This window comes from Geotrypetes seraphini, chromosome 6 (genome assembly GCF_902459505.1).
Source record: "Geotrypetes seraphini chromosome 6, aGeoSer1.1, whole genome shotgun sequence".
Classification (NCBI taxonomy): domain Eukaryota; kingdom Metazoa; phylum Chordata; class Amphibia; order Gymnophiona; family Dermophiidae; genus Geotrypetes; species Geotrypetes seraphini.
In genome coordinates, this window is record NC_047089.1 from 255,338,648 (window position 1) to 255,351,730 (window position 13,083).

At 47.6% G+C, this 13,083-nt stretch overlaps 1 protein-coding gene across 12 annotated transcripts in view; it reads left to right on the forward strand.

The window, feature by feature from the left end:
• Positions 1 to 13,083, forward strand: part of DMD (dystrophin) — a 2,510,493-nt gene that overhangs the window by 2,199,502 nt on the left and 297,908 nt on the right. For all 12 annotated transcript variants that reach the window (XM_033949686.1, XM_033949693.1, XM_033949692.1 and 9 more), the window contains one exon: positions 11,516 to 11,662. In XM_033949686.1, coding sequence (XP_033805577.1) covers positions 11,516 to 11,662 — 147 coding nt within the window. The remainder of the gene's footprint in view (positions 1 to 11,515; positions 11,663 to 13,083) is intronic.

The window sequence follows — 13,083 nt, forward strand, 5'->3', positions numbered from 1 at the left end:
TGGAGCAGCTTGTTGGAGAACCGACGAGAGGAAATGCAACTCTGGATCTAATCCTAAATGGGTTACGGGGACCTGCAAAGGAAGTGGAAGTAGTAGGACCGTTGGGAAACAGCGATCATAATATGATCAAGTTCAAGGTTGAGGTAGGAATACCGAAAGGAAAGAGAACCATAGCGACTTCAGGAAAGGAAACTACAAAGCAATGAGGGAAATGGTAAGGAAGAAACTTAGGAACACTTCCAAAAAATGGCAAACGGTAGAACATGCCTGGTCATTTATCAAGGACACGGTGAGCGAGGCGCAAAATCTGTATATCCCCAGATTCAGAAAGGGGTGCAAAAAGAGTCGAACAAAGGACCCGGCGTGGATAACCAAAATAGTGAAGGAAGCGATAGGCAATAAGAAAAATTCATTCAGGAAATGGAAAAAGGACAAAACTGAGGGGAACTGGAAAGAGCATAGGAAGTATCAAAAAGAATGTCACCATGTGGTTCAAAAAGCCAAAAGAGAGTATGAAGCGAGGCTAGCCAGAGAAGCACAAAATTTCAAACCGTTTTTTAGGTATGTTAAAGGGAAGCAGGCGGCTAGGGAGGAGGTGGGACCGCTGGACGACGGAGACAGGAAGGGAGTGGTGAAGGAAGAGAAAGAAGTGGCAGAAAGGCTTAACATGTTCTTTTCGTCTGTATTTACAAACGAAGACACAACCAACATACCGGAACCTGAGCAATTCTTCAATGGAAGTCAAGAAGAAAAATTAACATCCATGGAAGTGAGCCTTGAAGATGTGCGCAGGCAGATAGAAAAACTAAAAACTGACAAATCCCCGGGTCCGGACGGAATCCATCCAAGGGTTCTGAAGGAATTAAGGGAGAAGATAGTGGAACTACTGCAGCAAATTTACAACCTATCCCTGAAAACAGGCATGATCCCGGAGGATTGGAAGATAGCCAACGTTACGCCCATCTTTAAAAAGGGATCAAGAGGTGACCCGGGAAACTACAGACCGGTGAGTCTGACCTCGGTTCCAGGGAAAATGGCAGAAGCACTGATAAAAGAAAACATCGATGAACATTTTGAAAGAAATGAACTTCTGATAACCAGCCAACATGATTTCTGCAAGGGGAGATCGTGCCTAACGAACTTATTGCACTTCTTCTAAGGAATTAACAAATGGATGGACAGAGGAGACCCCATAGACATCATATACCTAGATTTCCAGAAAGCCTTTGACAAGGTGCCCCATGAACGTCTACTGCGGAAACTGAAGAACCATGGGGTGGACAGATGGATCAGAAACTGGTTGGCGGGTAGATGGATCAGAAACTGGTTGGCGGGTAGGAAACAGAGGGTAGGGGTGAAGGGCCACTACTCGGACTGGAGGAAGGTCACAAGTGGTGTTCCACAGGGCTCGGTGCTCGGGCCGCTGCTATTTAATATATTCATAAATGATCTAGAAACAGGGACGAAGTGTGAGATAATAAAATTTGCGGACGACACCAAACTATTTAGTGGAGCTCAGTCAAAGGAGGACTGCGAAGAATTGCAAAGAGACTTGGACAAACTAGGGGAATTGGCGACGAGATGGCAGATGAAGTTCAACGTTGAGAAATGTAAAGTATTACAAGTGGGAAGCAGAAACTCGAAGTACAATTATACGATGGGAGACCAGAGAGACAGCTGAGGAAAGGGAGATCAGCTATCGTGGTTGGAGACTCAATCCTGAGAGGAGTGGACAGTCACATAGCTGGAGGGAGAGAGGACCGACTAGTGACATGTCTCCCGGGGGCAAGAACGAAGGACGTCATCGACAGAATTGGAAGGATCCTGGAGGGAGCCGAGACGGAAGAGACAGCAGTAGTGATCCACATTGGAACCAACGACATCAGCAGGAGGAACTTCAACAGGACTACACTAACTGACCAGTTCAGGATCCTGGGGAGGAAATTGAGACTGAGGACAAGGAAGATAGCCTTCTCAGAGATCCTGCCAGTACCGAGAGCGGACACAAGGAGGCAGAGCGAACTACAAGCAATGAACGGTTGGCTGAGGAGATGGTGCGAAGAGGAGGGTTTCCACTTTGTTAGGAACTGGGAAGAACAAGCTCTACAGGAGAGACAGACTGCACCTGAGCACGGCTGGGACAAGGATGCTGGCACGCAACATCCAGAGCGTCATAGACTTGGCTTTAAACTGAGGAGAAGAGGAAAGCCGATAGTCGATCTGACCTCGACACATCGGACAACAGTATCAAGTAAGGATACTGAGCAGGGACATTGTAAAAGAGGGCTTGGAACTGAGTGGGACTTTTTTGAAAAAGGACATAAGGATGCATTGCAGGGGTCCAGGGCACAAATGGAACTAGCAAGGGGATCAACAAAGAACAACAGGAGCCAGAGGGGCAAGACATTGTGAAAGAGGGCTCGGGACTGAGTGGGAAATTTTGGAAAAAGGACCTAAGGACGCAATGCAGGGGCTCAGGGCACAAATGACACTAGCAAGCAGGATCAACGGAGAACATTGGGAGCCAAAGCGGCAACCAAAAACGGGGAAACAGGCAGAGGACGACACAGACACACCGCAGGAGGAGGATGACCGAGACGAGGCTCGGGGACTGACGACCCATGAGGGGGTCTGCAGGAGTGCCAAACAACGAGGAAAAACAACAGGGAGGGCAAACAACCGGGACTTACATTGCCTATACACTAATGCTAGGAGCCTAAGGGCCAAAATGGGAGAGCTGGAGGTCATAGCCAGCAAGAAGGACCTAGACATAATTGGAATCACAGAAACGTGGTGGACTGATGACAATAAATGGGATGTGGCCATACCAGGGTATAAACTATACAGGAGAGACAGGACGCATAAAAAGGGGGGAGGAATAGCGCTATACATAAAAGACTCCATACCCTCAACCAGGATGGAAACAACAGTAAGGGTGGATGGCTTGGAATCACTATGGGTTAAACTACCGGGAGGAACTGGAGCAGACATAAAATTGGGTCTGTACTACCGCCCACCTGGACAACTGGAAGAAATCGACCAGGACCTGGAGGCTGAACTGAGGCATGTATGCAAAAGCGGAAGTGTGGTGGTGATGGGGGACTTCAACTACCCCGGGATAGACTGGAATATAGGGCACTCAAACTGCACGAGGGAGACCAAATTCCTGGAGGTCACGAGGGACTGTTTCATGGAACAGCTGGTCACGGAACCAACACGGGGAGATGCCACTCTTGACCTAATCTTCAATGGACTAGGGGGACCCACAAAGGAGGTGGCGGTATTAGCCCCTCTAGGAAACAGCGATCACAACACGCTCCAGTGCAGGCTAGAAATTGGATCATCAAAGGTGAAAAGAACCATAACGACGGCACTCAACTTCAAAAAAGGGAATTACGATGCCATAAGGAAAATGGTAGGAAAGAAACTCAACGGCAACACAAGGAAAATGCAGACCGTAGAAAAAGCCTGGAACCTACTCAAGGACACTGTGCACGAAGCACAAAACCTGTGCGTCCCCAAGTTCAGGAAAGGGTGCAAGAAAAATAGAACTAAAAACCCAGTGTGGATAACACATGCAGTGAAGAAGGCGATAAGTGACAAGAAAACATCGTTCAACAAATGGAAAAGAGACCGAACAAAGGAAAACCAAAAGGAGCACAAAGAACACCAAAGGGAGTGTCACCGAGTGGTTAGAAAAGCAAAAAGAGAATACGAGGAGAGACTGGCGGTGGAAGCAAAAAACTTCAAATCATTCTTCAGGTACATTAAAGGGAAGCAACCGGCAAGGGAGGAAGTGGGACCCTTAGATGATGGAGACAGAAAGGGAGTGGTAAAAGATGAAAAAGAGATAGCGGACAAGTTAAATGAGTTCTTCACGTCAGTCTTCACGAGGGAAGACACAACCAACATTCCAGAACCTGAGGAGATCGTAAATGGAGACCAAGATGTTAAGCTGGTCAAATTAGAGGTAAGCCAAGAGGATGTCCTCAGGCAGATAGACAGGCTAAAGAGTGACAAATCGCCGGGTCCGGACGGCATTCACCCAAGGGTACTCAAGGAACTAAGGAACGAAATAGCAGAGCCACTTCGACAAATATGCAACCTATCCTTAAAAACTGGAGAGATCCCGGAGGACTGGAAGATAGCAAATGTCACACCCATCTTCAAGAAGGGTTCAAGGGGTGACCCAGGTAACTACAGGCCGGTGAGCTTGACCTCGGTCCCGGGAAAGATGATGGAACCGCTGGTTAAGGACAGCATCTGTGAACACATTGAAAACAATGGGCAGCTAGAGTCGAGTCAGCATGGCTTCTGTAAGGGTAGGTCATGCCTTACAAACTTATTGTACTTCTTTGAGGGGATAAACAGCCAGGTAGATAAAGGGGAATCTATAGACATCATTTACCTTGACTTCCAAAAAGCCTTCGACAAGGTACCACACGAAAGACTGCTTAAGAAGATATGGAATCACGGAGTGCAAGAGGAGGTCCACCAATGGATCAAAAACTGGCTGGCGGACAGGAAACAGAGGGTTGGAATAAAGGGACATTACTCAGACTGGAAATGGGTCACAAGCGGAGTACCGCAGAGGTCAGTGCTGGGACCGCTCCTGTTCAATATCTACATAAACGACCTAGAGGTGGGAACAAAATGTGAGGTCATTAAATTTGCGGATGACACCAAACTATACAGCAGGGTTAAAACCATGGAAGACTGCGAAGATCTCCAAAAGGATCTAACGACACTGGAAGAGTGGGCCAAAAAGTGGCAAATGAGCTTCAACATAGGGAAATGCAAGGTCATGCATGTGGGGAAGAAGAACCCAATGTTCAGCTACAAAATGGGGGATCACCACTAGGGGTAAGTAACCTGGAAAGAGACTTGGGAGTGATGGTAGACACAACACTGAAGGCGTCGGCAAACAAAATGAAGGAAAGCAAACAAAATGTTGGGTATCATTAAAAAGGGTATCACGACCAGGTCGAAGGAAGTCATCCTGCCACTGTATCGTGCAATGATGCAGCCGCATCTGGAATACTGTGTCCAGTACTGGTCGCCGTACCTCAAGAAGGACATGGCGGTACTTGAGGGAGTCCAGAGAAGAGCAACAAAGCTGATAAAGGGTATGGAAAATCTCTCATATACTGACAGATTGAAACAGTTAGGACTTTTCTCCCTGGAGAAGCGGAGACTTAGGGGAGACATGATAGAAACCTTCAAGATCCTGAAAGGCATAGAGAAAGTAGACAGGGACAGATTTTTCAAACTAAGGGGAACCACAAGTACAAGGGGGCACTCGGAGAAATTGAAAGGGGACAGGTTTAGAACAAACGCTAGGAAGTTCTTTTTCACCCAGAGGGTGGTGGATACATGGAATGTGCTTCCAGAGGCTGTGGTAGACAGGAGCACTGTACAGGGCTTCAAAGAAGGTTTGGATAGGTTCCTAGAGGACAAAGGGATTGAGGGGTATAGATAGGTGTAGATATGGGTTGTAGGGATAAGAGTAGAGGTAAGTTACAGGAATAGGCTATAGAGCTAGTCAGGGACCACTGCTCAGGCAATGTGCCTGATAGGCCGCCGGGCGAGCGGACCGCTGGGCGAGATGGACCTCTGGTCTGCCTCAGCGGAGGCAACTTCTTATGTTCTTATGAATGAGTGTACCCAAGAAAGAGACTTGGAGGTAATGGTGGACAAGACAATGAAGCCGACGGCACAGTGCGTGGTGGCCGCTAAGAGAGCGAATAGAATGCTAGGTATAAACAAGAAGGGTATTACAACCAGAACGAAAGAAGTTATCCTGCCGTTGTATCGGACGATGGTGCGTCCGCATCTGGAGTACTGCGTCCAATATTGGTCGCCATACCTTAAGAAGGATATGGCGTTACTCGAGAGAGTTCAGAGGAGAACGACGCGTCTGATAAGAGGGATGGAAAACCTTTCATACGCTAAGAGATTGGAGAAACTGGGTCTCTTTTCCCTGGAGAAGAGGAGACTTAGAGGAGATATGATAGAGACTTACAAGATCATGAAGGGCATAGAGAGAATAGAGAGGGACAGATTCTTCAAACTTTCAAAAAATAAAAGAACAAGAGGGCATTCGGAAAAGTTGAAAGGGGACAGATTCAAAATGAATGCTAGGAAGTTCTTCTTTACCCAACATGTGGTGGACACCTGGAATGCGCTTCCAGAGGATGTAATAGGGCAGAGTACGGTACTGGGGTTCAAGAAAGGATTGGACAATTTCCTGCTGGAAAAGGGGATGGAGGGGTGGAGATAGAGGATTACTGCACAGGTCCTGGACCTGTTGGGCCGCCGCGTGAGCGGACTGCTGGGTGCGATGGACCTCAGGTCTGACCCAGCGGAGGCATTGCTTATGTTCTTATGTTCTTATGGGAGAGGAGGAGATAGTGGATGCTCTGGATGGGCCATTTGGCCTTTATCTGCCATCACGTTTCTATGTTACTAAAGTTCTGTGACATCACAATGCAGGTTGAAAGAGCCTTAGCCAATAGGAAGAGGAGATGCAAATATTAAGAGCCTTAGCCAATGCGCTTCCAGAGAGCGTAATAGGGCAGAGTACGGTACTGGGGTTCAAGAAAGGATTGGACAATTTCCTGCTGGAAAAGGGGATAGAGGGGTGGAGATAGAGGATTACTGCACAGGTCCTGGACCTGTTGGGCCGCCGCGTGAGCGGACTGCTGGGTGCGATGGACCTCGGGTCTGACCCAGTGGAGGCATTGCTTATGTTCTTATGTTTCTGCTGAGCCAGCATCCTAAAGGCCAAAATCATTGTAGCCTGGAAGCACCGCTCTACGCTTGCTTATGGCACGCAAGAAGTTGACAGCATGTGAGAGAACATGGATCATACGATAAGCCATCCTAAGTCAGGCCTTCGTCTATCAAGCCAGTATCCTGCCTCCCCCAGCAGATCCCAAAATGCTCTTCAAGTTTCTCATAACTCATTCAACAGATAAGCAATGACAGGGTAGAAGTTCAAATGAAGGGTCGGTAGAGCATGAGACGATCCAGCTCAGAAGATATGGGAGCATCTACTAGAGACCCCTCCTCTTTGCTGATCTCCCCTTCACTGCAAAGCTCTTTACCACTGAGTTATGGCTTTCCACATCAACCTGGCTAATCATTTCTAATGGACACTTTATTTGCTTATACTGGGTCAGACCAAAGGTCCATCTAGCCCAGTATCCTGCTTCCAACATTCCATGCTACTAATCTTAGGTCAAGCAGTGGCTTGCCCTATGCCTATCTCAATAGCAGGTAACGACAATAGCCCCCACCCCCCCAAAAAAAAGAGGGGCAGGAGGGATGCCCACTCGCTCCTGTCTTGGCAACACCTCGTTTAATGCATTCAGGCCCTTCCCATGACAGTCCCTCCCCCCCCCCCGAACCCTCCCACCACCACCCCATCAAAGTCCCCAAAGAAAGCACTGGGGGGTGTCAGGTCAGACCCCCTCCCCCACACCTTTTGTAAGGTTTCATCATAGAAATCCAACAAGAGGGATGCACACTCCCTCCTGCTGGCCTTCCCTGTGCCCTGGGATACAGTGGGAGAGCGGCCTAAGACTCTAATTGGCCTGAATACATAAAGCCCCTCCCATAGTGACGATCACTAAACAGTGCTTTGTGCATCCTGCCACAAGTGACTTGCCCAGGGTCACAAGGAACAGTGTGGGTTTGAACCCTCAACCTCACGGTGCTGAGGCTATAGCTCTAAACCAGGGATCTCAAAGTCCCTCCTTGAGGGCCGCAATCCAGTCAGGTTTTCAGGATTTCCCCAATGAATATGCATTGAAAGCAGTGCATTCACATAGATCTCATGCATATTCATTAGGGAAATCCGGAAAACCTGACTGGATTGCGGCCCTCAAGGAGGGACTTTGAGACCAATGCTCTAAACCCTTCACCACACTCGACATAATATGGTATGAGTTAGCATGGCAAACATTGTCCGACAGAGATGGCACAACATAGTTAAGAAAGCATGGCTAGCAAAAATGGTAAGGCAAGCATGCATGACTGCTATTACTATGAATGATTTCTATAGCGCTACCAGACGTAAGCAGCGCTGTACAGAGTCACAAAGAATACAGTCCCTGCTCCAAAGAGCTTACAATCTAGACAAGCAGGATGTCATGGATCTGCTGGCTAGGTTGGTGGGCAGTGGGGAGTAGGGTTATGGATTGAAGGCTATATCAAAAAGGTGAGTTTGCATTCATCCTGCCAAAGATCCAACTAGGAAAACAGAATGAGAAATAATGGCCTAGATATGGGGACCTGGGCATGCCAGGAGACGCAGACCTCCCTATAACCAATAAACCTCATAAATCAATTGTACCAGTTGATTCTATTCCGTTTCAAATCTAAGGGGAATACAGATGTTCTGGAGCCGTCTTCCTAGCCCTGCAGCTGTAATATTAAACTAGCAACCAAAATAAGTTTGAAGGTTGGGGGGTGTTCCAAGGAAGGGAGCAGCGTACCACAGCGCCCCCACGGAGTGTCTGCTATCTTACAGCGATCGCTAATTGAATTCAGATCGAGCTGACAGATGAAATACGCTGTCACTGAAGGGAGACACTGGTAGGGAAAGGAGGAATTATTTTCCAATGACAGGATTTTGCAAGAAATCAGTTATTTGACCTCGGAGTGAGATATTTTTGAGGTTTCAAGGTGAACGCTAATGTGATTGAAACCCTGCCTTTCAGATGTAGCCCTTTCCTCGTTAGCTTCAAGGGCTTCTTTTTAAATCTCTTTTTAATAAATAATGACCGTGTTTTTGAATCAAGCTGCTGATCTCAGCAGCACCTAAGCAAAGCTTTTCAGACTGGTTTTGAATTTTTAAGCCATGATCCTTCCTCTGCATACAGAGGAGGTAGAGGTCGGCATCGCTGGTCACCACTAATGACACAACAGTTGCTTTCAAAATGCTGGCAGAGGGCACATAAAGTTATTTTATTTGTTAAGGACCAGAGCAGAAGCCAAATTCCACAGTTGGACTCTGGGTAACAATCAGTCCTAAGAATAGCCTTACTGGGTCAGACCAATGATTCATCAAGCTCAGTAGCCAATCCAGGTCCCTAGTACCTGGCCAAAACCCAAGGAGTAGCAACATTCCATACAGAATCTCAAAGAAAGGCAAGATTCCGGAATCCCAGAGAGTAACAAGATTCTAGAACCCCAAAGAGTAGCAACATTCCATGCTACCGATCCAGGGCAAGCAGTGGCATCCCCCATGTCTTTCTCAATAACAGACTATGGATTTTTCCTCCAGGAAATTGTCCAAACATATCAGCAACATTTGACTCGGTCAACCACAATCTCCTGCTAAAAAAACTCAGTGAGCTGGGCCTGACCGGAACCGTCCTCAACTGGTTCAAAGAATTCCTGACAAACCGAGAATACTGCCTATGGAAAGACGGGTTCTTCTCCAAGAGCTGGAAAGCCTTCTGTGGTGTGCCCCAGGGGTCTCCACTCTCCCAAGTACTCTTCACTGTTTTTATGAGCACCCTAGGCAACCGCCCCTTCACAGACGACAGCTTTCTCCTAAATCCACTCAATGCAGATGCCAAGGAAGCTTCCATAAAAGTGTCCTAAGGAATCGGAAAAAAATGATACACCACAAAAACAAAACTACCGTATATACTCGAATATAGGACGAGATTTAGGGGCCAAAACAATGGCCCAAAAATGGAGGTTTGTCTTATATTTGGGTCATCACCCAGTGACCATCTGACCCCCTCCCAGACTTGCTGCAGGCCTCTGCTGGCCAGCCATAAGACCTGGTAGGCCGGGACAGGAGGGATCCCTCGTGTCTCCCGGCAGATTGTAACAAATTTTTTCACATCTCTGGTGGTCCAGTGGTGTATGGGCAGGAGCGAGCTTTCCATGCTCCTGCCCCACACTGAGCCCCTCTTTCCCTGGATGGTTGCCTCAGATCTCATGGCCAGCAGCGCCCCTAGCGCACAGGAGCAAGCTTTTTGAGCACCCGCCCCTGAATGATTGCCACCATGGTCTATCTAAAATACCTGGGGGAGTGGAGGATTAAGTGACTTGCCCAGGGTCACCAGGAGCAGTGTGGGATTTGAACCCACAACCTCAGGGGGCTGAGGCTGCAGCTCTAACCACTACACCACAGTCTCCTCTTGAAAAGAACAGACACTGTGTTATGCTACTCATACTGGTAAAGATTAAGAGGTACGGGGGGAGGGAGAGAGCAAGTGTGGAATGGGGGGCGGGAAGGTGCGGGAGGCGCGGAGGGCATGGGGCACCTCCTACCCTTTCTATGCCACTGATGTGGGGGCAGCTTTTTTAAATACCTAATACCCAGATCTCAACTTGTGACACCAACACATGTCCCCCCACCCCCATTTCCTAAGGCAGAAAGAAACTCCCCTCCTGACACCCCCTTGACAGAGCTCGATAATCCCCCAGACAGCAACACCCCCACTCCCTCTGGGATATATTTTGAACCTGGGTCTTCAATAGAGTAGGAATGACTGGGGACACTAGGAATTCCTAGTAAGAGCAGCGGCGGCAAAAAGGACGAAAAGAATGCTAGGAATGATAAAGAAGGGGATCACGAACAGATTGGAGAAGGTATGCCACTGTACTGGGCCATGGTATGCTCCAACTGGAATACTCCATCTAGCACTGGTCGCCGTACATGAAGAAGGACATGGTACTACTCGAGAGGGCCCAGAGAAGAGTGACTAAGATGGTTAAGGGGCTGGAGGAGTTGCCGTACAGTGAGAGATTAGAGAAAGTGGGCCTTTTCTCCTTCGAACAGAGGAGACTGAGAGGAGACATGATCAAAACATTCAAGATAATGAAGGGAATAGACTTAGTAGATTAAGACAGGTTGTTCACCCTCTCCGAGGTAGGGAGAACGAGAAGTTAAGAGGGGATAGATTCCGTACGAACGTAAGGAAGTTCTTCTTCACCCAGAGAGTGGTAGAAAGCTGGAATACCCTTCCAGAGTCTGTCATAGGGGAAAACACCCTCCAGGGATTCAAGACAAAGTTAGACAAGTTCCTGCTGAACCGGAACGTACGCAGGTAGGGCTGGTCTCAGTTAGGGTGCTGGTCTTTGACCGGAGGGCCACCGCGTGAGCGGACTACTGGACAAGATGGACCACTGGTCTGACCCAGCAGCGGCAATTCTTATGTTCTTATGAGTGTGTTGGGGGGGGAGGGGTTGAGTCTGTTACTGTTGTCTGGGAGCTTTTGAGAAGGGACTTATTGATCTCTGTCAGAGGCTTGAGGTGGGGGCTGGAGGGATTGGCCCCCAACTTTGTCCCCTTATCTTTTACACAGGCACTTGGGCATGGCTCCGGGAAGGATTAAATGCTGAAGTGTACAATTTTGGATATTCATGCGTATTCTCTTTGGAAAATGGAAATTCAGATCTATATTATAGACCCATCCGAGCCCCTCCCTGTCCCTCTATGTGCATAAGCTTAATTGTGGTAATATTACCCCTTTCTGCTTCTTTCCCATAGGTTTTTCGAGCGGAACTTACACCCCTGAAAGACAATGTAAAGCACCTTAATGGCCTTGCCCATCAGTTTCCATTGGCTGGCATCCAGCTTTCCCCTTACACCCTCAGCTGCCTGGAAGACCTGAACACGCGCTGGAAACTCTTACAGGTAAAACACGGGGGCAGTTTGAGGGGCAAGCAGGGGTTCTTTCAGCTACTCCTCGAAATCTGAACGATCAGAGAGCTATAGGAAAAATGTATTTTCTTAGTTCTTAGATAAGTTGATATTTGATGATTCTTTTCAGTTGTACGAAGCACATTTATTAAGCAACCGGACCTTGTGATAGGATCTGTATAGGGTCGGGAGAAATATTACTCCGACTGTGGCCAACTGTAAATGTCAAATGGCTTTAGGTGGTTTAATTGGTCTTTAGAAGATAATGTTGATCCCCGGGGTGTCCATTTCTTTTTTTTCTTTGACTGATTAAAATTTTATAAAATTTGACTGTTATAATGGACTTGATTCTATAATCGTGGACGCCTAGTGACTCCTAACTAAAATCCATGCGCAACTAAATTGGTCTTTAAAAAATGGGTTATGGCCCTCTTTTACTAAGCCTTGGTAGAGGTTTCTATCGCAGCCCGAGGCACTAAGGGCCGGATTCTGTAACCGATGCCCACGTTTGGTGGCCGCCTTAAAAGCGGCCGCCGATCGCCTGTCAATCATCACAGGGTGCCAAGATAGGCGACTGAAATGTAGGCCCGGAAAGCCGAGGCAGCAGCCAAGAGCAGCAGGGGGATTCCCCCTCCCCCCAATCAGTTGAGCGACAGGGACTCCCCAAAGCCACGATTCTGTAACCGAAGCCCAGAACTTGGGTGCCGGTTACAGAATCGCAGCTTTGGGGAATCCCTGATGTTCAACTGATGGGAAATGGGGGAATTTCCCTGCCACGATCGGCTGCTTAGGTCCAGGCAAAGATAAGCAGCTGAAATGTAGGCCAGGGTTTCTCAGGTGTGCATTTCAGCCACCTATCTTGGTGTGATTCACGTCTGGGTAGCCGCTTTAGGTCGCCTAATGCTACTTCGGGGGTTGGCCATGCCTTCGTTGGCGTTCCACGGCCTAAAGCGGCTTCCTAGTTACAATTCCAGTGGCCATTTTAGACACCTTTAATTTAGGCATCAATAGGCCTTTTCTGACCATTGGCAGGGCGCCTACCGATGCTTAGATTTAGGCGCTGGTTATAGAATTTCCCCCCTAAATACTCAGAAGTTGCTCTTGAGTACCGGCACAGCAACAGAGAATTTAGTGGCTTAGTAAAAGGAAGGGATAGGGTAAATGGTGTGGCAGTTCAAAACCATTTAAAACCAATTTTAAAACATTTTTTAATTACTAATTAACGCTGCATTCGGATATCTGCATGGCACCTAGCAATACCTAACTAAAATCTGTATGCAACTAATTTGTTTTTTTTAAAACTGGTTAAATGGCATGGTAATTTGCCAAACCATTAAAATCAATTTAAAAACAGTTTTTTAAATTAATAATTAAGGCCCCCTTTTATGAAGCCGCAGTACTTACTAACTTTATTT